The sequence below is a fragment of the Elephantulus edwardii genome, unplaced genomic scaffold, assembly GCF_000299155.1.
Source record: "Elephantulus edwardii isolate Elephantulus edwardi_28Jun2011 unplaced genomic scaffold, EleEdw1.0 scaffold00023, whole genome shotgun sequence".
Lineage (NCBI taxonomy): Eukaryota > Metazoa > Chordata > Mammalia > Macroscelidea > Macroscelididae > Elephantulus > Elephantulus edwardii.
The window spans coordinates 299,407-324,509 of NW_006399773.1; the positions used below are offsets into that span (position 1 = coordinate 299,407).

The 25,103-nt window shown below is 43.6% G+C and overlaps 1 protein-coding gene across 4 annotated transcripts in view; it reads left to right on the forward strand.

The window, feature by feature from the left end:
- Positions 1 to 8,543: 8,543 nt before the first annotated feature.
- Positions 8,544 to 25,103, forward strand: part of TBC1D4 (TBC1 domain family, member 4) — a 262,787-nt gene continuing 246,227 nt past the window's right edge. For 3 of the 4 annotated variants that reach the window (XM_006882703.1, XM_006882704.1, XM_006882706.1), the window contains exon 1: positions 8,544 to 9,377. In XM_006882703.1, the coding sequence (XP_006882765.1) occupies positions 8,889 to 9,377 (489 nt within the window). In that variant the 5' untranslated portion in view covers positions 8,544 to 8,888. The remainder of the gene's footprint in view (positions 9,378 to 25,103) is intronic. The other variant, XM_006882705.1, reaches the window with a different exon arrangement.

Sequence of the window (25,103 nt, forward strand, 5' to 3'; positions counted from 1 at the left end):
GAGAGACTGAGGGTGGTGCAGTGTGTGGCAAGGTTCAGATCTGCCGCTCACAGGTCTCTTGGAGTCGCGGACAACCCAGGACACCTAACAACTGTAACAACAACAACAACAACAAGGAGAGGCGCCTCTCTGCTCCGATGGTGGGAGTCCTTAATCCTCCCCAGATAGTCTCGTATTTTGAGGAAAGCGTATAGCTAGATATTTTCTACTTTTTGTTTTGCAGCTGAGGCAGTTTTCAGGGACTTGATTTCGGCTCCCAACCTCTGTTACAACCTTGGTTGTAATATTTCATAGTCATTAACACGTATTCCCCAGTCACCAAGGTCTATTTCTGGTCCCAGGACCCTCAGGAGCCATTACTTTCAGCTGCCATTAATCATTCTGGTTTTGGTTGACCTCTTCATTTTAGGCATGTGGAAATGCCACTTTTTTGTTCACACGGTCAGTTATTTAAGCTCTTCTCTCTTACTTTTTATATATTTGGACTATGGGTTGTTGATATGCGGTGTCAAAGTGGAATTGATTCATAGCTGACCCTCCAGTGGGTTTTCAGAAGCAGTTACTCACACGAGAGGAAATATCCTGTCTTTCTTCCGACAGATGGACGGAAGTAACTCTAAATGAAGACAGGAGTTGTAAGTCAGCCAGGAGTTCAAAGGCACTATTTATAACACCCTAATTAACCAACAAATATGACTTTTATTAAAAATGAGGCTTTCTTTCTGAAGCCTTCTGTCACCCAGCTTCAGGCTGAACTGGGTTAGCACTGAAAAGCCCAGTTGCTGGCAAGTTGATTCTAACTCATGGTAACTTTATGTATGTCAGAACACAACTGAGCTCCACAGCGTTTTCAAGAGCAATTTTTTTTTATTGCCAGACCTTTCTTCTGAGGTGCTTCTAGGTAGATTCAAACGGATAACCTTTTGATTAATAGCCAGGTGGCTCAACTGTCTGCACCACCCAGGTACTCTGAGTGATCACCAGACCTTCTCTGTGGTTGCCATCCTGGACCTCTGGTATCTGGTTTCAGATGCAGCCAATACAGTAGCTCAACCAGTTACTGCCTTGTCCTTTTCATGTTCTTGCGGCTGGCGTGTCAGCTGCTCTTGTCTTGGTTGTAAGAAAAATCACCCTCCTGCTGACTGGCATTCCAGGTAAGCGCCAGTGGCCTTTCGAGACCTTCCACCTGTATCTTCTTCCCCCTTCTTGTCCATTATCCCTCCAAACTTGCCACCTAGTCTATTCTGACTCACTCTGACCCTCTACTGGTGTCTGAGATCACACATCTGACTCACTGTGACCCTCCACTGGTGTCTGAGATCACACATCTTAATGGGAACAGACTTCTTTTTCTCATGGAGCAGCTTGTGGATTTGAACGACTGGCCTTTCAGTTATGAGCTCAACATGTTGGCACAGGAAGGTGCTGAGGTCCTTCCTGTGAGCTGGGTAGAGTATTGTGGGTTCTAAGGTCCCCTCTAAGGCTCAACAAAGGGAAACAGCCGTGATTCCTTCTCCAGCATCTGTATGTCCTCAGTTTTTTTATTACCTATTCTGCTTCATCCCCTAAGTTTTGGAAAACCTTTTACAGCACTGGCAGCAAGAGAAACAGACCTTTAGATCCTACAGTCGACATCTTTCGCCTTTGCCAGTTCTCAGCTCTGGAAGGCTGGGAGCTGAGAATGGGCTCCTTTGTTAGCTGGGTTCTGCTGTCTCATCCTTTCCCTGAAGCAGTGAGGAGGGAATGTTCGGGCTCTCTGGGCTGGGGGAGGTCACAGAGAACAGGGAACAAAGGGAGGGAAGCCATGTTACTATCTAGACATTTTATCTGGTCACAGTTTGTACTGTTTGCTATCTTCAGCTAGAACTCCATCGTGGGTTTTTTTTTTTAGAAGGGAAACTCTTAATTTTATTAAGCTGGTGGACAATTGTAGTATGCTTATTGGAAATTAACTAAGAATGATTTGGATAATCACCTCTCACAGTAAAACTTCCTGTTAATCTTTATATTCCTAAATTCTAAAACCTCGTTGCCAGTTAGTCAACCTCTAACCATTAGCAGATCTACGTTACAGGGGAGAACTGAGCCATGCAGGACTTTGTTGGCAGAGAGCTCTAAATTGGCTGAGAAAGCTCCAATTGCCAACCTTTCAGTTAACAGTCACGAGCAAACTCATTGTGTTACCCAAGGGGCCTTATTCAATACTAGTTTGCCATTTGCGAAGGGGTGGGGGGCACTCTGGTGGCCTGCTGGTAAGGAGTTGAGCCACCAGCCCAAAGTCACAAGGTTCAAATCTCTCAGCTGCTCCTTAGGAAAAAGATGGGACAGTCTCCTCCTATGCTATTAATAGCTTCTGAACACTCACTGGAGGGTCAGCTACGAGTGGTTTCTAACTCAGTGGCAACTAGCAACAACACTTTATTTCATTCCATTTATTCATTCTTTATAGTTAAGACCAGGCACGGGGCTGCAAACACAAATGCCTTTAGTTTCAACCCATCAATGACTCACTGGGAGAAATTGTTTGGAGCTCTCCTGCAAGGGAACAACCCCTCATTGCCGCCTAGTCGGAACTGACTCACAGCTGACCCTCCATGAGGTGTTTTCGGAGGGATAGATCATGCAGGAGAAGACTGCCCATTTTTCTCTCTCAGAGTCATTGGCAGATTTGAACTCCAAGAGGCTAGCAGCCAATTCCCTAAAGATTATGCCTCCAGAGCTTTCCTAAAAGACCACCTAGGTGCCTTATATTCACGTGAGCTTTCTAGCAGGTTGTTGAAAATAATTATTGTAATCACGTGCTTTATCCTTTTTTTCTGGGTGTGAGGTGAGACTGGAGAGGAGGAGTGGAGAAAGTGGGGGTCAGGGGTTGATTTAGTACTCAACCATTTAGTAAACAGTATAGTTGTTACGTACAGTGGAGCTGGAATTGACTCATAGCTGACCCTCCAGCAGGTTTTCAGAGGTTGTAAATTGTACAGAACATCTTTCTCCCTTGGAGCAGCTGGCAGACTTGAACCATGTGCCTTTGAGTTGACAGCACAGCTCCTTACCACTAGGCCAATTTTCACAGGAGCAGATTGCCAAGTCTTTCTTCCTAAGGAAAGGCTGGTGGTGGTTTTGACATTTCTGTTATCAAATAAGTGCTTAATCACCACATCACCAGGGTTCCTTTGCATAGTTCTTATATACCAAATACATTCAGGTGCATACACTTATAATTTGTCCTCTTTTCCTAAATTAAGAGGTTTGAATACACTATTGTATATTTTAATGTACATGTGATTCTGCAAGGGTCTGCAAGTGGTAGGAGACCACTCACTTACTATCTAGTTCATGCATGTGTTAACTGTATATAAGATTCCAAAACAATCTACATACTATACCATGTTTTCTACTGTAGTATAAAAGGAGTCAACTGGTGATACAGATGGTTAATTTGCACTGCTGCTTATTGAAATGTTGGAGGTTCTGGTCCACTCAGAAGAGAGGCTTGGTGATCCACTTCTTAAATTCGGCCACTGGAAATCCTAGGGAGCACAATTCTATTCTGACAAACATAGGGTTATTATGAGTCAAAACTGACTCAGTGGCAACTTGTTATAAACTGGGCAAAAATGAGGGAAGTTATACATGCAGATACACAGGGGTTTACTTCAAGGAAATGACTCACACAGTTGTGGAGGATAGCAAGTCCCAACTCCATGGTCAGACAGCAAACTGAAGATGTCTCCTGACTAGTGCAGCTGCGGGGACTGACAAACCCAACGCTGGAAGTTTAGAAAGAAAGCAAGCTGCTGATTCTGGAAGCTGCTGAATCCAAGAATGGCAAAGAAGACAGCGGCTGCTGGTTCACAGGCTTCAGAGGCTAAGCAGTCTCAGGCCGGGCAAGAGCTATGGCTCAAAGAACTTGAGGCCAGTCAACTGGCATAGCTAAGCCCACAAAACCAATGTTATACAGCCTTCGTTGGTGAGCAGGGGCTGAGGTCTCAAAAGCTTGCAACTGAATATGTTAAATAGAAAAAAGTCTAACTCAAGTATAAAACCTAATGACCACTCCCAGACGGAGGGGCAGTTTTTGACAAGATTCTCTCTGTCCTCCCAGATCTGTAATAAAGTGTTTTGAATACTGAGAGAAAAAAAAAAGAGAGAGAAAAAAACAAAACAACCTTGCAACTACCTATCTAAGATATACATTGGATCTCTCCTTGTCTAGAACAAAGAGGAAAGATAAGCAAAGTTGCATGGCAACATTTAGTCCAAAGGATTCAGGTTCACTGTCTATGACCCTGACACCAGAGGAACTCGATGATGCTCGGCTAACACTGTGGTCTACCAGCCACCGTGAAAAGAGAACATAGAAGGCGGCCCTGGATAAGGCGGACTTAAAAATGTGGAACAAAACTAAAAAATATACAGATGGCCAGGCTTACTGGTTTGATAGTGACTGGTATTTCCACTAAGACTATGGCCCTTAGTCACTTTTGAACCTAGGATAGAATTTATCCTCCTGACTCAATGTACAACCAGAGAGTCAGGCCTATAAGGTGAGCAATACCACCAGTGAAGCCTTCAATTCACTTCATAGAATAAGCAAACCTGTAAGATTTAAAAAAACCAGAGCATTTGCCAAAGGATAAAGCTCAGAAACTGAGGAGGAGGAAAGCAGAAATGGGAATCCCAGGGAGCAAGAGACAAGAGTGCAATTACAGTATGGGTACTGTAGGCAATGTTATAAAGCAACATGCGTATGAATGGTCACATGGAAAACCATTCTGTTTTGTAAACTTTCACTGAAATAATAATAAAAAGAAAAAAAAAAAAACCACCCACCAAAACCTCCAAAGCCAAAGAACTAGAGGTCAAATGATACAAGACAAAAAAAAAAAGAAAAAGAAAGAAAAAAAAAGACAGAAGACAGATTGGACAAAAAGCCAGAGAGCTTTGTGAGAAGAGCAATACATAATGAAAGCAGGCAACTCTGTCAAACAAAATTCCTCCAATCGATTGGTGGCTTGTAGTAGAATTCATGGATATAACTGTATTCTATCAGATTTTTATCATGGGGATGTCTACGTCATAACTGCCAAACCACTAAGAATCACGGCTTAGTGAAGACAACACATAACCTCAGTCATCACAAAAGGATAGAATTCTTAACAATCAGGTAACAAATAACATCACAATCTCAATGGTTTAAAAGCACAAAAGTTTATTTCTTACTCCTAAGAAGTCTGCCTGTGTGTGTCTGGGAGGATCTTAGGGCAGCCAGCTGTCTTGTATCTGTTGGCTCAGCATTCTGGGTGGTTTTGATCATGAGGCAGGCACCTTCATATAGACGTGGCATCCAGGTCGACCACTGCAGGGAAAGAATGGGTCCATGTGTCGATTAGTGGTAATGAAATGGTCTGTGACTCTAGTTGTGTCTACTTATATTTCACCACTAACAAATGACTACGTTCAAGGGGACAGGGAAGGGCCCTCTTACCATATATTAGGATGAAGAAAAGACCAGATATTGGCAAACAATAGTAATGCTAATATAAACATTGCAATTACTAAGAAGGGCTAAGGCGCTTCCAGAGCAGGATGAAGGGTAAGTTCTACTGATCTGCAAATTCATGGGAGTTTGCTCTTAACTATTTGTTCCTGTTGTTGATTGCCTTCAAGCTGAGCATGACTCATAGCGATTCTATGAACAAAATTTTGGCCTAAAGACCCTCTACAACTATCAACATTTATCAAAGTTGATTTGTTTCTAGACCAGTAGAAATGAGCTTTCTGGGATTCCAGATCCACTCCTAGTTCTAAAGCTCTTTTATTTGGTTGAACTCATAAGCCTTCTTCTAAACTTCTCTCACACCTTAATTCTTGTCTTTCTCTTTTATGAGTCTACAGTTTGTGATCTAGGAAAATGGGATCTGTGCATGAGAGTTTATGGTAAATTTCTGCCTACTTCCAAGAGTTTCTATTTCTTCTTGAAGATATGGACTACTGTACACAAAAATTTAGTCAAATGATTAAGTTGAAGGTCTGACCCAAGCAATTAGTTCTCTTTCTTGTAACTCACATGATTATAACAGTCATTAGTGTGCATCTAGAAATGAACCATCATAAACAGGAAAAATGATTCCTGTCCTTTAGATACAGAGAATAGCACTAAGACAAAACACTGCAAAATGTGGGTTTTTAGCTCTTCTCTAAGCAGACTGGTGGAGGAAAGGAACTTTCAACATCTCCCACTTATTTTTCTTTTGTTCTTTTTTTTTTTTAAAGTGTGTGTGTGTGTGTGTGTTCCGTCAAATCGAATCTGACTGGTACAGGAGGAGAGTGCCCCTCCTTCTCCAGCAGAGCATCTGGTGGATTTGAACCATGTACCTCTTGGATTGCAATGCAGCTTCTTGCCACTAGACCACCAGAGCTCCCTATTTATTTATTTCTTAACCACCTTTTTAAGTTAGCAGCCCCACATGTCACCCATTATACCACCGCCTTTCTCCTCTAATCCTTTATTATTATTATTATCCTTAATCATTTCTCCTCTAATCCTTAACAGAGAGAGTCCAAAGAGACAAGGATCATGGAGGTTGACCTGTGGGCCCTGAAAATATCTGTTTAAGTCCCAACCCCTGATATCTGTAATTTGGAAATAGGATTTTTAAAGATGTAATTAAGTTAAGATAAAATGATAACAGCTTAGGGTGGGCCTTAAACTCAATCGCCTATGTTCTTATAAGAAGGACATGTAAAGAGCTACAAAAACCCAAGGAAGGCAGAGATAGGAGGGATGAAGCTGCAAGCCAAGCACAGATGGTCAGCAACCGCCAGAAGCTGTGGGCACAGAAAAAAGAAGCCACGTTGTTTATAGTTGATTTTGGGCCTTTGGTCCGTTATACATTTTGATTGTAATAATTTATTACTGGAGCCATTACTAAGTACCTTTGGTAGTGCAATGGTTATGTGCTCTGCTGCAAACTAAAAGTTGAGAAGTTTGGCAGTTTGAACCCACTAGAGACTCCATAGAAGAAAAGACCCAGACATTTGCTCCCATAAAGACGACAGACTGAGAAATCCTATGCAGTAGTTTTCAGTTTCTCCTGTAGGGCCGTGATGCAGTTCCAACCTATCAGTGAAGTGAGCACCACGTGACAAGCAGAAGAAACCAAAACAATGACAGGTTTGCTAGGATAGGAAGAAGAATACTTCTCCAGGTTTCTATTTACAAAGTCAAATGATCAAATTTATAAAATAGAAACCCGCCCCGCCCCCGCCCACAACAATGATCACAACCAAATGATTCCTAAAATATTTTCCAAGTTTCCTGGGAACATGCATGGCTATATATGAAAATGAAAAATTTCTACAAAATCTTTGCAACTCTGGAGCCAACCTCTAGAAAACTGTACTATGTATTTTGGATACGAACTTAATTCTTCCTTTTCTCTCACTGCTTCCTTTTTTTTTTAAATCTTCTTGTAATTGTTTATCTGATCATAACTAAATTAAAATACTTCTTGGAAACAGCAAGCGTAAATAATCACAAAACTTCCACTGCCACGGTGTCAAGCCCATCTCATAAAATAAGGAGAAATATCTCCGTGTTTTCGAAGTTGGCTGCACATTGGGGAAGCAATGTTATATTTTAAAGGACAAAATGGCATTAATAACTGTTTGATTCCTATATCTGATTCAATACACAAGTATGTGACACAATGACAGAGGCTTCTGAATACCCACTGCCCATGGGGCCCATTCTGACTCAGCGACCCTAACGGGCAGAGTACCACGGCCCCACTGGGTTTTCAAGGCTGTCAATCTTGACGGAAGCGGCTGCCACAGCTTTCCTCCCCCAGAACAGCTGGTGGGTTCCAACTACCAAGCGTTTGGTAAGCAGCCAAGCACTTTAACCACTGAGCCATAAGGACTCCTCAGAAATCAATAAGACAGGACTGAGACGAAACTGAAGCCAAACAAACATGATTTTAAGAATTCCAGCGCCTCTCAGGGAGCCGGGCCCCTCCACAGGGGGCAGCAGAGACGCCCTGAGAGGCCAAGCGGCCCGGGCCGAGCGAGCGCCAGGCGGGACGCAGGGAGCGGTCCCCAGGGCGGTGCGGAGGGCGGGGGTCCGGGCACAGCGCAAAGGCCATTTCTCAGTTGTGCTTCGGGAGGCGTTGCTTGCCGCCCGCTCGACGGGAGGCGGAGTGGGAGCCCGCTTACAGCAGCTGCCTGGAAGGAAGGAGAGAGGGAGGGCCGGGAACAGTAGGAGGAGCAGCCGGCTAGGCTGCGGCGGCGGGAGGCGCGCGCGGGCCACGTTTTGTTTTGGTTCTTTTCCACTCGGACACTTTCTCCTCAGCCCTTCGCGAGGGGTGACCGCCCCGCAGCTCAGCAGCCTCGACCTTCCAGGTGACAGGCGGTCCGGCCCGTGCAAGTCGGCTCCGCCCCACGTCGCCCCCGCCCGCCCCCAGCCCGGGCGCCCAGCCTCCCCGGCCCGGGGCCAGAGCGTGGCCGCAGCGGATCCGCAGAGCTGGAGGCAGCGAGGGCGCGCGGCCCGGGGCAGCGTGTGCCCAGCGAGCGGCCAGCCCCGCGGTGGAGAAAGGGGGAAGTCCGAAGCCGAGACCGAGCGAGGGGAGGGAGGATGCCGATCTAGCCCGCCCTCTCCAGAGCCTGGCTGCAGGGCACTCGCCTGCGCGCCAGCCGCCCAAGCCTCCGACCTGCGGCCGGGACCGTGCCTCCCGGTGCCCGGGGCGCAGGACTTTAGGGTCACGCAGCACGGAGGTGGGCGTGAGAGCTCGGGGTGGGAGTTGGCACAGTTTCGGCGCCTTCTGCGCGGGAGCTGGGGGCGCGGCGCGCCTGGCCAGCTGCCTCGGCGTTCTCCTTAGGCGCGAGTTATGGAAACCCCCAGCTGCATCCAGGATGAGCCTTTCGCGCACCCCCTAGAGCCCGAGGCGGGCCACCCTCCGCAGTCCGCCCCCGGGAAGGTCGGCGAGAAGCGGTTTCGGCTGTGGTACGTGGGGGGGTCGTGCCTGGACCACCGGACCACGCTGCCCATGTTGCCCTGGCTCATGGCCGAGATCCGCCGGCGCAGCCAGAAGTCCGAGGCGGGCGGCTATGGGGCGCCGCCTGCGCGAGAGGTGCTTCTGGTGCTGAGCGCGCCCTTCCTGCGCTGCGTCCCCGCTCCGGGCGCGGGGGGTCCCGGCCTCGCGGCCACGCAGCCCCACCCGTCCGTGTTCATCTTCGAGCACAAGGCGCAGCACATCTCGCGCTTCATTCACAACAGCCACGACCTCACCTACTTCGCCTACCTGATCAAAGCGCAGCCCGACGACCCTGAGTCGCAGATGGCCTGCCACGTTTTCCGCGCCACCGACCCCAACCAGGCAAGTGTGAGGCGCGGAGCTGCGGGGGAGGATTCGGGGAGGAGCCGGCGCATAGGGGTGGGGTACCGGGCCAGAGGGGCTGGGCCCCACTTTTTCAGCGGATCAAGGGAGGTCTCTGGGCGCGCGTCCTCCACGTGGTGCGGGGCGAACGCTCTCTGTCCTCTTGGTGCCTCGAAATTGGAGGCCGGGGTGGTGGAATAAAGCTTTCATGAGCTGGGCGGCCGAGGGAATGATCTGGTCGGAAGGAAAAGGAATGAGGGAGAAAGAAGGGAGGTGGCGAGCTGTACTAGGGTTCTGGCGGAGTGGGCGCGCCCGCAGAGGACACGCGCGCAAGGTGCGCATCCGGAGAGATGACACTGTTTTGGAGGGTGAACGGAGATGTTCCCCTCATCACTCTCCGCCCTGTGCAATATGTGTATTTGAGGAGACTCTTCGGCCTTTGAGGGGTGTCTGTGTGTACATGGAAGAAAGCTGGGTTTTTGGAGAGGGGCGTGTGTGTGTACACCGTAGAGAAGGTTGATTTCTAAGACGGGGGTGTGTGTCTGTGTGTACATGGGAGAGGGTTGGGTTGGAGAGGGGAGTGTGTGTGTGTGTGTGAGAGAGAGAGAGACAGAGAGACAGAAGAGAGGAGAAAGAACACGAGGAGGGTTGGGCTCTTGTAGGCGTGTTTGTGTGTGTGTGATCTGTGTTTTGAAGAAACTTTTTGGCCTTAGGAGTGTGTGTGTTTCTGAGGAGGGTTTAGTGTGTGTGTGTGTATGCACGCTCGTGTGTTTCAGAGGGTTTGAGTTCTTGGAGACCCGCTTGCTTTGAGTCAGATCTGTGCTTTAATCCTTTTGACCTGTCCTGTCAACGCAGCACTCGCGTGTCACTTCTCGTAGAGGCTCTTTCTAAGCATGGTTTAGGGAAAGTTTCTAGACATGGTCACATTATCAGCAAAGTATGATATATGTAGTTGAAAGGAGACCATTTTTTTAACTTTTTTAAAAAATTTTATTATTTTGTGTGTGTGTACCATCAAATCAGATCTGGAACAGGAGGAGGACATTACCCCTCCTTCTCCAGCAGAGCATCTGGTGGATTAGAACCACGCACCTCTGGGATTGCGGTGCAGCTTTTTGCCGCTGGGCCACCAGAGCTCCCTGAAAGGAGACCGTTTTTTAAAATGAAAAAGAAAAGTGTTTTCGACATTTACCTACAGACTGAATCAGTATATATTTGGGCCGTTTCAAAATGAGAGTAGTAGAAAAGGTATTTCTATGTAGAGGGACGATTTTCCCAGAGTTTACAGAACCAAGTTGTTATTATAAAAAAACAATAACAAACAAACACAAACCACCAACGTTAGTGGCTTAGGAACAAGCACAGTTTTTCTCTAAGCTCCCGGAAAAAAACTCTTGGCCACGGTGATTGTTTTGTTTCTTGGAAAACAGACTTTTATTTTTTTTAATGTGTAAAGAGAATTTCAGTACATCTAAAGCCCCTAAAAGTGCTGTTTTTGAGATGATTAATTATTTAATGTTTGCAAAGCTCTCTGGAAGAATAGTGTTGTAAATATAAATAAATATGATCTCTGGTTTCACTCTGTGGGGTGCTTGTGGTGTACTTGGAAAACAGTAACATCAGTAATTAGACGAGAAAAACAGCTGTAAATAAGGCTTTAACTTTTCCTTAGTTCAGGACGAGTATTTCTCACTGAAAGACTGATTACTCTACAATTCTTCACGAAAGATCTGGTATTGGATACAAGAACATTTCCTGAAGATTTTTCCTGTTACTCTTTGTAAAATAGGGACATATCTTAGTACTTAGTTCTCAAGTAGGAAGAAGGCAACTTTAAATGATACAATCACTGATTCTGATCATGAAAATGAATTTTATTTCACATTTGTTCAAACTGTTTTTAAACTCTTACTCATATTGAAATTGGGACACAGCACAGTCTTGACTTATTTGAGAAAATTTATAAATCTTAAAAAGTATTAACATGTTTTTACCCCAGAGATGAGGAGACAGATGATAGGTGTTGATATGGAGATATTGGAACAGACAAATGAAAGCACAGATGATAGAAGCAGCAATGGAAGCCACAGATAAAGGGAATAACCGAGAGGTTGAGAACCAGAAGAAATAAAATAAAAAAGTATCAAGATTTTCTAGTTCTGTAAGTAAGAAGGAATACATTTCCTCCCCCCAACATTAAATAACCTTTCGTTGTTTTTGATGATTTATGTTCAGATTATTGTCTTTAGATGTGAATCATGAAGACACTTGCCAGTTTCATGGTGGTACAGAGTTTCTTTCTAGCAGGCTGTCCCTTGAATTCTCAGCCATGACTGTTGAGTGTCACCCTGCTTCACTGGGGCATCGTGCTAATTTAAAGTGTCCTCCGATTTGTCAGGCAGCTCAGATGGTTGATTCCGTAGGGAGTTGCATCGTTAATCGAAAGGTTGTGCTTCTCTGGTGGTTCAAATCCACCATCAGCTTCTCCGGAGTCAGACAATTCACAGCCACAGAATCTCTTCCCATGCAATTTACAGACACAGAAACCCGGTGAGAGGTCCAGATAGGGGTTGATTCTGACACAGTCATAATGAGTTTTGAGTTTTACATCTTTTAGGGGTCAGAGGCTGACACTTTTAAAAGTCATAGCATATTTAAGTTCGTATTCTCTTTCCAGAGGGAGCAGTGGAAGCCGTGTGGCTTTCTGATAAAGGAATGAAAGATGAGCTTTGCTTCCTTATCTCCATTTCCCAGTTGAATCCTTGATCTAAATTTATTGACTCGGATTTGTTGGACCTATGAAATCTTGGACTAATCCAGACAACCCATCGTCTTAAAGTCAATTCTGACTCCCTGTGACTCTGTTGGATAAGGAAGAACTGTCCCTGCGGGGTCCTAAAGTTATACATCCTTACAGAAATAGACTGCCTCGTCCTTTCACTATAGAGGTGCTGCTGGGCTTAAACTGTTGACCTTTTGATTAGCAGCTGCCTTTTTAACTTCCGCACCACCGGAGCTCTTTAGAAACCCTTCCAGAGGATCATTTATTTGAATATTAGAATCATTTATTAGATATTTAACTCAAATATCCTCAGTAGATGGTTGCTTGAGGATGGAGGAGGACCAGGTGTTGGGTACCTTTTCTAAATTTATTTTTAAAAATTTTTTTTGTGTGTGTGTACCATCAAATTGGATCTGACTGGTACAAGAGGAGATTGTTCCCTCCTCCAGCGGAGCATCTGGTGGATTCGAACCTCTGGGATTGATTGCAGTGCAGCTTCTTGTCGCTAGGCCACCAGAGCTCGCCTTGGGTGCCTTTTTAAAAGTGCTTTTCATTCAGCTTCCACTGAAAATTGCACTAACAGAATTTAAACTTATGGTTTCCAGACCTTTGAATTTCCTGAGAGATGATAGAAACCTGAATCTTAATGTATAGTTGACCTTTGAGGGCTTTGACCTGTGTTGTTGTTGTTAGGTGCCATCAACTTGAGTACAACTCATAGTGACCCTATGAATAACAGATCTGAACCCTGCCCTATTCTGTGCCATCCTCACAATCTCTGACACACTGTGGCCCATTGCTGTAGTCACTGTGTCAATCCACTTGGTTGAGAGTCCTCTCTTTCACTGACCCTCTGCTTTCCCAAGCATGATGCCCCTCTCCAATGAATAGCCTCTCCTAGCAGTACATCCAGATATGTGAGATGAAGCTTTATCATCTCTGCCTCCAAGGAGCACTGTGGCTGCACCTTCTCCAAGTCACGTTTATTTGTTCTTTTGTCAGTCCATGGGATGTTCAGTGCTCTTCTCCAGCACTGCATTCCAAAGGCATCAATTCTTCTGTCATCTGTATTCATTGTCCAGCTCTCAGCAGCATGGCAAAGATTGAAAAGACCGTGGCCTGAGTCAGGCGCACCTTAGTCCTCCAACTAACATCATTGCTCCTCAGTAATCTGGAGAGGTTTCTTGATTGCTCTTTGGTGAGCTCAGTTGCTGCTAGTATCTGATTAAAATGCCTCCTAACACCAGTCACAGCCCTTTCTCCCTGTCCCTGTGTGGACTAACTACTCACCTGATCTAACTGCTCACCAGAAGATGATTATTAGAAACACTAGAGATCAGCAAAACCAACTACAGCTGTATAATGAGCTCACATATGCAGTTGAAACCTGTGGTGTTGAAGCCTCGGTCTGTCCATTTCACACTTACCTTGTTCAAGCTCAACAGGGACTTATATCAAGCTCAACAGGGACTTATATGCAGGATTTGGCTCTGTGAACGATGAGCAGCCTTAACCCCACCCCCTACCATGCTGTTGATGTGTCAACTGGGAAGTATTGCAAATGTTGAAGGATTTTTATGGGCCAGCGTGTCTTTGGTTAGTCCAAGAGCTAATACGCTTGGCTGTGAACTTTAAAGGTTGAAATGTACCTAGAAACAACGTGGAAGGATGTAGTTCTGGTTGTTGAATTGTGCAGAGCAACCGCTGAGGACCCTGTGGTGTTCAGTTCTGCTGTGACACATACCGGGTAGCCAGGAGTTGGAATGGACTCTAGGACAATTGGTTTTAATGTGCCAAATGCAGCACATCTAAAGGTCATATTCACTGAGCCCTTGTGGGAGGCCCACCTGGGGTCTCTCGCTTAAATAGTGTTGAATGGGGAAGGACAGTCCTAAAACAATGCCAGCAGTTTGCTTTGCTCCTGAATTCTACGTTTGAAGTGGAGAGTAATTTATTATGACTTTGGGGTCCTTAGAAAGAGAGCCCGCCAACTGTTGTCTGTAATTGAACAAGGGAGCCTCATCTACACTTGCAAAGAAGTTGTCTTCAGTTTATCTCTCCTTCGTGTCACCTTTTTAAAAATGGATGGATATGTAAGGATGTCCTTGACATGTACGGTTTAATACGGGACATTTTTTATTGTGAAACAGGGAACTTCTAGTAAATACACTGACATAAATATGAGTCTGGAACTTTTAGGTCAAATGAGTATATTTCCGCCAGAGCAAAATGGCAACATTTGTGTTCTTTTCAGTTCCCTGAATTGGAGAATTGTGGGCATGATATTCATGTGCTCCTCATCTCCTCCCATGCAGTTTATAGTCCCTGAAAATTTACTAGAGGGTCAGCTAGGAGTCATTCCAATTTGACAACATGAGTTGAGCTATAGATGAAATAGAAGTCCTAGTAGTATGAGAGGGGAGCTATGGTGCCATGGTGGCAAGAAGCTGCGCTGCAATCCCAAAGGCATATGGTTCGAGGACACTAGCTGCCCTGTGCGAGAAAACTGGGCAGTCTCCTCCCATGAGATTACTGTCTCTGAAAACCCGCCAGAGGGTCAGCTATGGGTCAGTTCTGACTCTACTGTACACAGCACACCAACACCACAACAGTGATGTGGTAGGCACAAAATGCTTGTAGTTTGAAGCCACCATTTGCCCTTCCTCCCCATGGAAGAAAGATGAAGCAGAATGCTCCCAGCTCCCATATGTTGGGTATTATTGTCATGACAGGAGTCCAGAATGAAGGCTACACAGTGGAGTGGACTTGGGGGGAGGGATTGCATAACAATGAAAGAATTTTCCTTTTACTTTTCAAGAAGAGTGAATTGGGGTGCGGGGGTGGGCAGGGAGAAAAAGTGCAACAATGAATTACTGGAAACTCTAAGTCTCTGTAAACTTTCATTAAAATTAATAATAAAGAAAAATAGTTACAGCCTCTGAATCCAGGTAGAGAGTAGCCACGAGTTGCAATCAGCTAGACAACAGAGTACTTTGAATTTTAAGTAGAAAATAATGGAAATGATTTACAGATCTACTCACTTATCTTTTAGAGGCTAGATCTGAATATGGCTGTCGACATGGGAGTACTGTGCCAATATCTTGGGTCTCTTGTGGGGAATTAAATCATATTTGCGTCTGGCTCCACACCTTGCTGGTCTGCCACAGTCACTCTTGGTATGTTTGTTGGCAGCACCCAGCCTTCAGAGCAGCCTGGTACAGAGCTGTTTGTCCCTGTTGCAGAGAGAGGGAGAGGTTGGGAGCATATAAGCCAGTTGAAGTTCAGGTAAATTTTTTAAAACACTACCAGCAGTTTGCCCTACTCCCAAGTTCAATATTCTGTTGGTCACGTGTTTTTAAACATAGGTGGATTCCATTTATTCAAAAGGACATGGATGAATTTCAGGAAGAATGTCAGATTTGCCACATTTCACTTCGTCTTGAGTATTTGATCTTACAAAAGAGCCTAAATTTCAGTGCTCTCTAAAATCCCTTGGGCATAACTTGTATTGTGGACCTAGAATTCATGAGGGAAGCAAGAATATTTGATCCTGTGTTCCAGAGGTGTAGTGAAGGTCACAAATATTCTTTTTTTTTAAATTATTATTAAATTTTATTAGTTTCAATGAACATTCACAGGGATTCTGGGCTTTCACTCCTTCATTGCCGCACCATTCTCTCCACCCTCCTCCCCAGTTTGTTCTTCTTCCCCGCCATCCGAATGTCTGTTTTAATTGTCCAATTGCCACAGTGCTTGTCAAAGTCAGTTCTGATTAATCTCCTTTGTCGGTGTGTCCTTTGCCATTCCCTATCACTCCTCCCTGAGAGAGACTTCACCCTGATTCATAAGGAAAAGGGGATGGCGTATTCTCTTAGCTACTTCCTGCTGAAAAGGGACGCTGTGGGTTTCAGGGTGAAGATCTTCTCTCACTACTCTAACGGGCCCTTTTGGCAGTAGGAAACACATAGACTATTATGGAGATTGATTTTGGAATTTAGATGCACTCTTATTGATTGTGCTTGGCCGTACATGTTCATATCCTTGAAGATGTATCATGGGGGTGTTGCAACCTAGAAGACACAAATTTGACTAACAAGTTATATTCTTTTCATGTTTGTAAAAGGAGACCATCTCCCATTGTTTCCATTTCCCTATTGAAAAGCAGGAGTCTTTGGTGTTGATAAGGGATGACTTATGGTTCACATGGTTTAGAGCCAGATTAGCTGAAAGGTTGGCTCTTGGAATCCAACCAGAGTTCATGCCTAGTGATCCACTTCGGTGAGGTCACAACCTTGAAAACCCATGGTGTCCAGTTCTTTTCTGCACATACAGAGTCTCTGTAATCGTAATGGAGTTAATGGCAACATTAGCTAAGAAGTATTAATTGTTATCGGACATGAAATTCTAAGGAGCATGCATATTACTTAATAATTATTAAAAGAGTGATGTTTGAGAACTACAAAGTGCGATTGTTACAACATGCTTTTCAATGTGTTAGATGAATGTGCAATATATCTTGAGTCACATCTCTGACTTATAGATGAGTGCTAATGCCCTTTAAAGTCTGTAAATTATTGTCCTGATTTTGAGACACTTGAGGCAATCTGGGCTTGGGATAGATTGACCTCAGTTGCCTTCACTTGCTGTTTGTGTACCTTTAAAGGCATTGAAAAGGCATAGAGTGTTTTCATTTGCTAATTCACTCTTTGCCTTCAGCTAGAGCTGGTTTCTGAAGCTCTACATGGAATGGGAAGAGATTGCCCATCTCTGTTCACAGAGCCGCTGATGCCCTCCAGCCACCAGGAAGGCACCACCTTTGAATTAGCAAGATAGCTACCTATGGATTAGATAATCCTCAACACTTGTTTGGATTTACCTGCAAATTCATTTAGGAACTCATTTAGGAATGAATTTTGTTGGTACCTGGGGACTGCGGAAAATATTTTGAAATACATGTTCTTAAATTCCAAATATGGATTTGTGTTTTTATTTTGCTTAGAAGATAAATATATTGTTACAGGGTAATGGTGGGCATAGATCAATGGTGATTAATTTGATAAAAGATGGTGAATGAAAATGATTGTATGAATTCTGATTCTTACCTAATAGTTGATAATAACTATGAATATGTTAGTTAAAAAGCCAAGGAGAAAAGAGATGCGGATCGTTTTCTGTTTCTCTTTCTGCTCTCGGGTAGCCTGTACTATTTTGGGCAAGTCGCTATCTAGTCCATTTGCCTGGCTGCATTCATTCCGTGTACTTTCTCCTCCCCCTCCTTGAGCTGGAGGTTGGGCCGCCCTGACCCCACATACAGTCTTAACTGCAATGTGGGCAGCTAGGATATCTGAGGGAAAGGTGGAAACCTGTGCCCAGAGCTTCCAGCTGTGAGGGATCTGTCTGATAGAGACAAGCTAGTCTTTTATCAGGGCTTGATTGTGAAAGGCCAAACCACAAGACCAAACCCACTGCCCTCAACACATAGTGAACTCAGAGACAGGCTAGAACTGCTTCATGTGGTTTCCAGTCTATACCGGAGCACACTACCTCTTTCTCTCACAGCAGGTGGCTTTGAACGGCTGACCTCTTGGTTCAAAGCTGAGTGCTTTAAGTGTGGTGCAATCAGGGTTGGCGTATCATGTGCTCCTACTGTTGTTCGATGACATAGAGTCGATTATGACTCATAATGACCCTGTGAAAAACAGACCTGGACCTTGCATTAACCTGTGCCATCTTCATTTCTGACATGCTCGAGCCTATAGTTCTGGTTCCCGGGCCAGTCTGTCTTGTTGAGGGTCTTCCTGTGACGCTCCCCCTTTCCCAGTATGATAGCTTGTCCCAAGGACTGATCCCTCCTAACAACGTGCCCAGAGTATGTGAGGCAAAGTTTCACCCTTCTTACCTTTAAGGAGCACCTCAGTTACACTTTCTCAAAGACAGATTTATTTAGGTTTTTTTTGCCATTTAAGGGATATTTGGAAGTTCTCAAAATTGAAGAACATGCATCAGAACCATCTGGAAGTCTTATTAAAATTAACTGCAGGACTCCACCACCAGAGTTCTGATTCTGTATGTCAGAAGTAGAGATGTTGTTGTTGTTAGGCACCATGAGTATGACTCATAGCGACCCTACAAACTAAAGATCTGACCCCTGTTCTATCCTGCACCATCCTCACACTTCTGACACACAAGAGACCATTGCAGCAGTCACCGTTCAGTCCACCTGGTTGAAGGTCTTCTTCTCCTTTGCCGACCCTCCACCCCTCCCAGATGATAATTTTTACTATTAACAATGTTTCACGTAGAGGGAACCAGTGTGTTCATTTTATTTTGTTCACTTGATAGGTTATACGAGCATTTCTTTTCTCTTAGATGTTTTTACATCCATTCTCAGACTGGAAAGTTCAAGCCAGATGTGAACAGGGGTGGCCCTTGACTCCAAATGATGTTTCTCATTATTCTGCATACATTAAACCATACGTTAAATATAAATTAATATAACCATACATTAAGATTCATTCTGGAAGAGACTATAAGTGGATAGTGAATAGTGAGAGGTGCTGCCAACTCGAAGTCAGGCAGTTCGAATCCACCAGCTGCTCTCCAGGAGAAAGATGGGCAGTCTTCTGTTTGATTTATAGCCTGTGCAGACTTGCTGAAGGACAGCTATGAGTTTGTTTCAACTTGATGGGAATGAGATTGTTTTGAAGATGGGTTAATAGAGAAGAGCTCTTGTGGCCTGGTCCATGGGGAGACTTGCTGCTGATCCAAAAGCCTCATGTCTCTGGTGGCTCAAATCCACTAACATCTCCTTGGGAGAGAGGCAATCCCTTCCCCTGCATTTTCCAGCCTCACAAACTCAATGAAGCATCAGTTCTGAGTTGATTTTGACTCAATAGCAATGAGTGTAGTGTAGTAAAGAGTTGGCTTGGAAGCAAGGAGCGGAGGTGGTGTAGTGTGTTGCTGTCTGCATTGCTAAGGAAAGAGTTCACGACTGTAGTTCTTTAGGGAATATAGCACTCAGCTCTTTTGCTCCTTGGGTTTGCAAGCTTAGTTCCTGGAGTGGCCACTTGCAAGCCTACACTTGGTTCTTGACTCTCACTCTGTGCACTGGCCCACCTGCCGTCACTACCTTACTTGGTGGGCTAGCAAGCCTGACCCTTTGCTTGCTGGTTCTCTACTGCAGTTTCTTGCCATCGTGGAGTAATAGCTTTCCCTGCCTTCTGGTTCTAGAAGGTTTTCAGAGCAGGGACCTTGCGCCAAAGGTGGCCCTTCTCTTCCAGCTCCTCCCAGCTTTGTGGTAGTGAGGTCCCCTCTTCCATTTCTGGGATTGGATTCCTTTATGTTTAGTTGAGTGACAGAACTGACTTGTCCCCTGCCTAGAGTCCCATACGCCCTTGCTCGCATGTTCTTGGCCCAGCATGGGTCTCATGGCTCTTACTTGCATTATTAGGGGGTTGTCCAGTCCATTTGGTGGACGACAAATGCTGCATTTGTGTAGTCCTCCTTAGTCAGCTTGAGAGACTGTGCCTAGGAGGGCCGAATTAAGCAGTTCATTGTATTGTAGTATATTATTATATAAGATGGAAGATTACAAAGTATCTAATACAATTATAATGATACACTTTAACATTATAATTATAAGCATAATAAATCTTAACATTCATTATAAAATGTAAGAAAGAAACCAACTTTGGCTCTAAATAGGGTTGAAGAGAAAGGAACAGAGATGGATACAGTACCTGAATTTTATGTTTAGGTAAAGCCCAAAGGATGGTTAAAGCCCAAAGGATGGGACCATGTATTGTATATCGCAGGGCCTCAGATGGAGAGAAATCCTCGAAGCTCACAGCGTTCAATGTAGCAGAGACTTGCTGAAGGAACTCTGCTGTAGCAGTGGACACTGTTGTTCGTGTTGTTCAGAACCTTTTATTACTGGTTTCATAGCTGTGATTAATGGTTATTTTGCAATTTGCTTTTGGTTTTAGAGCTATGAGCCTATGGCACTTGATGGCTAGATTTTTGTGATCATATTTGAGTAAATTATGTTAACTCTTGGGACAGGGAGTATAAAAGCAATTTTAATTTCCCTTTCATAGGGTTCTAACCAAGACTGGAGTTTGGAAAACTCTGAGTTTTAATTTTATTTAGATGTTATATCTTATAATGTATCTTCTGATGCCTATGAGTGAATGACAGAAGTGGGACAAAGTATGGCATTAAAATATTGGCGGGTTTAATTTCAGAGCATCTTGACATGGATTTGGGTAGCCCTAGCAAAATTTAACAGAGCAGCAAACAACAAATGCTGGCGAGGTTGTGGAGAAACTGGAACCCTTATTCACTGTTGGTGGAAATGTAAATTGGTGCAATCACTGTGGAACGTTGTATGGTGCTCTCTCAAAAAGTTGCAAATAGAAATATCATTTGCCCCAGCATTTCCATTACTGGGAATATACGCTAAAGAAACCATAACTGCCACCCAGGCAGATATATGCATACCCATGTTTATTGCGGCTTTGTTCAGAGTAGCAAAGAGTTGGAAACAGTCCGAGTACCCATCAACAAACGAATGTATAGAGAAGCTGTGGTATACTCACACAATGGAATACTACACTGCATTGAAAAACAAGGAACTCATGCAATATTATTCAAAATGGGTGACCCTGGAGGACATTATGCTGAGTGAAATATCTCAATTACAAAAGGACAAATACTGCATAGTGCCACTGTTGTGAACAGGACTGACATCAGGGTTGGGGTGAGACTGAGAAAAACTGGATAAATTATGTATACTGCATTGAAACGGATGAGGGAGAGAACTGTTTAAAACCGATATATGATTGGGTATTATGGTTATGGCAAGAGTCCAGAATGAAGGTTGCATAGTGGAGTGTACTGGGGATGGGGGATGGGTGGGATTGTATACCAATGAAGGAAGTTTTCTTTTTTCAAAGAGAAGAGCAAACTGGACAGAGGGGGGGAGGGATGGGCAGGGAGAAAAATGCAACAATGAATGAATGGAAATCCAAAATCTCTGTAAACATTCATTAAAATTAATAAAGTTTAAAAAATAAAAGAAAAAAAAGGAACGGGGGTAATTATTATGACTCACGTTCCTCATCTTTTCCAAGTTTCCTGTCTTGCAAGAGGTTGAGATTGGAAAGAGGATCTCCTGGTAACAAGATCTTCCTGGCTAAAAATAGAAACCCAAGTTTGCTGCTCCAGTTCTTTTTATTTTGCACATACATTCCCAGTTAGCCAGCTGAAATGTCCTCACTTTGTGGGCTTTAATGAAGTTTCTCATGATTTTCCTAAATATTTCCAGGTTAGAGCCGTGGGAGCCTGTACTACCAGTATTCTAAAACCTGTGACTGGTGCATCGTCAGTATCCGATTCCAGGTCAAGAGCAGGGCTGATAGCCGAGCCATTCAAGCCCTTTTGTATTTCCCAGTTCTATCTTCAGATGCATACTTAGGAATGGATTGCACAATCTAGCTGGATAGACTTAGGAGTGGCCTTTCAGAAATCAGCAACTAAATGTATGCTCTGCTCACAATCTGTCTCTCTCTCAATCATTTCGAACTTACCTGTAGCCTTTGTTACTGTGGTTTCATTCCTGTTGGTTAAACAGCCTGAGAGATTTCCCAGAAGGTAAACTGATGACCTTCCTGTGTGGTTATCCAGCTATTTCTTCCTCCTCGATTTTCTGTAGCATGCTCTTTATAGCAGCTGGCATCCTTCGTCACTCTGCCTTGGACCGTCGTCCTGCAGCCTTTTTCAAGCTGCCCAAAACCTGTTGCCTAACTTAGTGAATACTGAGTGCTGTTGCCTGACTGGATTACCTTTCTAAGAGAGGATCTGGTTTCTGGCCCTCGCCTCTTCCTGTAGGCTCCTTCCCAGGCTGGTAATCATTTATGTACAGCTATTTTGTTGTTTTATAGGGAATTTTGCAAAGAGGTTTTTTTTTGTCATAATTGTAGCCATTGTGGTGGAGTTGACCGTTGTGCACTGTCCTTCTGCATTTGTCATTAATTCACTTATCTTTTTTGAGGCAGATTCAATAGTCAGATCTCTGTCTAGTTTCTATTAGTAGCATTAAAACAGTCTGAAGATGAGTGCTTTACTCTCTTTCTAGACTGCACTTTATGGTTTTTATTTACTTCCTTTTGCTTCTAAACCTTTAGCAGTAGTCTGAAGATATTAACAATATTTGGTAAGCTGACTTGTTCTCTGCTTTGTTTTCTGTATTGAGTAGGTTGGTGTATAGCAATGAGGACTGTTAGGTGATGCATATGTGGAAGAGCTTAGCTCCTAACAAAAGTTCACATCCATCATGAGGGGCCTCAAGTAAAGGACCAAGAAAGGTGCCTGGGAATCTCCTTCTGAAAGATCACACACACACATACACACCCCCACCCAAAACCAAACAACCACCACAATTAAAAAGAAAAACCTGCAAAGTAGTTGTTTCTGATTCTAGTCATCTTTTGTATTTCAGAGTAGAACTGGTTTTCAAATGACTTATTTTTTCATCAACAAATCACCAGTTCTTTCTTTTGAGGCCCCTCTGGGTGGATTTGAACCACTAACTTTGAGTCTGAAGTACAATTCTTAACTATTTGCCACATCCATGTCTTCCGGATGGCTCACAGCCATTGACAACCTGCTAGAATTCAGCTCTACTCTGAAACCCATGGAGCTACCATGAATTGGAATCAAGTGGAAGACTGCTGCTGGTGGATGTTAGTTCTTAACTGTCTTATAGTTGGTTTGTATGAAGCCTTTTTTCCTATGGAAGGTTGGCTGAGGGTGTATATTTGGAATCATACTCTAACTTTACTATGTAGAGCATGAACATGGCAAAGTTAAATCTATTTTAATTAACATAGAAAAGATATAGTTTTATGGGCATGCTTTTCTTGTTAGGTGCTGTTGAGTTGAGTGTGACTCATTCAGACCCTATAAATAGCCTATCTGAACTTGTCCTATCCTGTGCCATCCTCACAATTTCTGACACACTCAAGCCCTTTGCAACAGTCACAGTATTAGTCCATCTGGTTGAGGGTCTTCTTCCCTTTTGCTTTCCCTCCATCTTTCCAAGCATAATGTCCCTCTCCAAGGACTATCCTCTTCTAGCAACATGCAAAAGTATGTGAGATGAAGCTTTATCATTTTTGCCTCCAAGGAACACTTTGGCAGCTTTCTTTCCAAAATGCATTTACTTGTTCTTTTGGCCGCCCATGGGTTATTCAGTATTCATCCTCTACGCCACAGCTCAAAGGCATCAGTTCTTCTTCTGCCATCCTTATTCATTGTACAGTTCTCATATACATAGGAAGTGATTGAAAAGAACATGGCCTGAATCAGGCACATTTTACTCTTCAAACTGATGTTATTGCTCCTCAAGAATTTGGAGAAGTCCCCGATTACAGACTTTTCTCAGTGTAATACGTCTCTTGATCTCCTGACTGCTAGAACCAACAGTGTTTATTGTGGATCCAAGTAAGATGAAGTTGACTGTTTCAGTCTTTTCTCAATGCATGCATGATGTTGCCTCTTGGACCATTGGTAAGAATTTTTGTTTTCTTGATGATGAGATGCTATCCATATTGACTGTGTATTATTTGATCTTCTTCAACAAATGCTTCAAGTCCTCCTCACTTTCACCAAGCAAGGTTGTGTCATCTGCATACTGGAATTTGTTGATGAGTCTTTCTCCAATACTAATGCCACATTCTTCATAGAGTCTAGTTTTTGGAATAATTTGATCAGCATACTGATTAAATAGGCATGGAAAGAGATATAACTATGACACACATATTTGTTTTAAATTAATTTTAATGAGAATTTACAGAGACTTTGGCTCTCAATACAGTCATTGTAGCACTTTTCTCCCTGCCCACCCCTTCCCCCCCATTCACTCTTCTCTTTGAAAAGTAAAAAAAAAATTCTTTCATTGTTGTACAGTCCCTCCCCCCAAGTCCATTCCACTAGACACACATATTTCTTAATTTTAAATCATGTTATGTTCCCTTATTCTGTTCACATAGCAGCCTCTTGGTCTAGATATAGATTTCATGTGAGCATAATAAAATGTTCTGGGATTTCCATTCTTCTCAATGTCAGATATAATTTCCTGTGGTCCACAGAGTCAAATGCCTTTGCATAGTCAAATGATATCCCTGGTGCCACAGTCTCTTCTAAATCCTGCTTGAATTTCTGGCAGTTCTTTGTGTACTAGTCTGGCCATTTTTGGATGATCTTCAGCAGTATTTTGCTTGCATGTGATATGAATGATATTGTTCAGTAATTTCCACATTTAGGTGGATCACCTATCTTGGGAATGAGCAAATATGCATCTCTTCCAGTCAGTCAGCCAGGCAGCTATCCTCCAAATTTCCTGGCATAGATTGGTGAGCATGTCCAGGACTGCATTTGTTAGTCGAAACATGTCAATAGATATCCCATCTATTCCTAGAGCCTTATTCTTTTGTAGTGTCTTCATCTCAGCTTGAACCTCTTCATTTGTTACCATTGATGCTTGTTCATATGATACTTTCTGCAATTTTTCAGCATTGACCAGTTCTTTTTGGTACAGTAATTTGGTGTATTCCTTCCATCTTCTTTTAATGCTTCTTGGATCATTCAAGATTTTGCCTGTGTCATCTCTCAGTATTACAACTCAAGGCATGAGTTGGTTTCTCAGTTTTTTTAGTTTGAGAAATGCCAGGTGAGTTCCTCCCCTTTTATTCTCTAATCTCAGTGGTCTGGACATTCAATTATAATACTTTGTTTTTTAAATGAATATAAAGGGTAGATAATTTTTTTTTTAAGGCATTCTCATCTGAGCGCACCTTGGACTTCTCTTTTGCCTGATTTTCCAAAATTGCTCAGCATTTGAATTTACCTTTAGGAACTAGACCTCAAACTTTTGGATGTCAGAT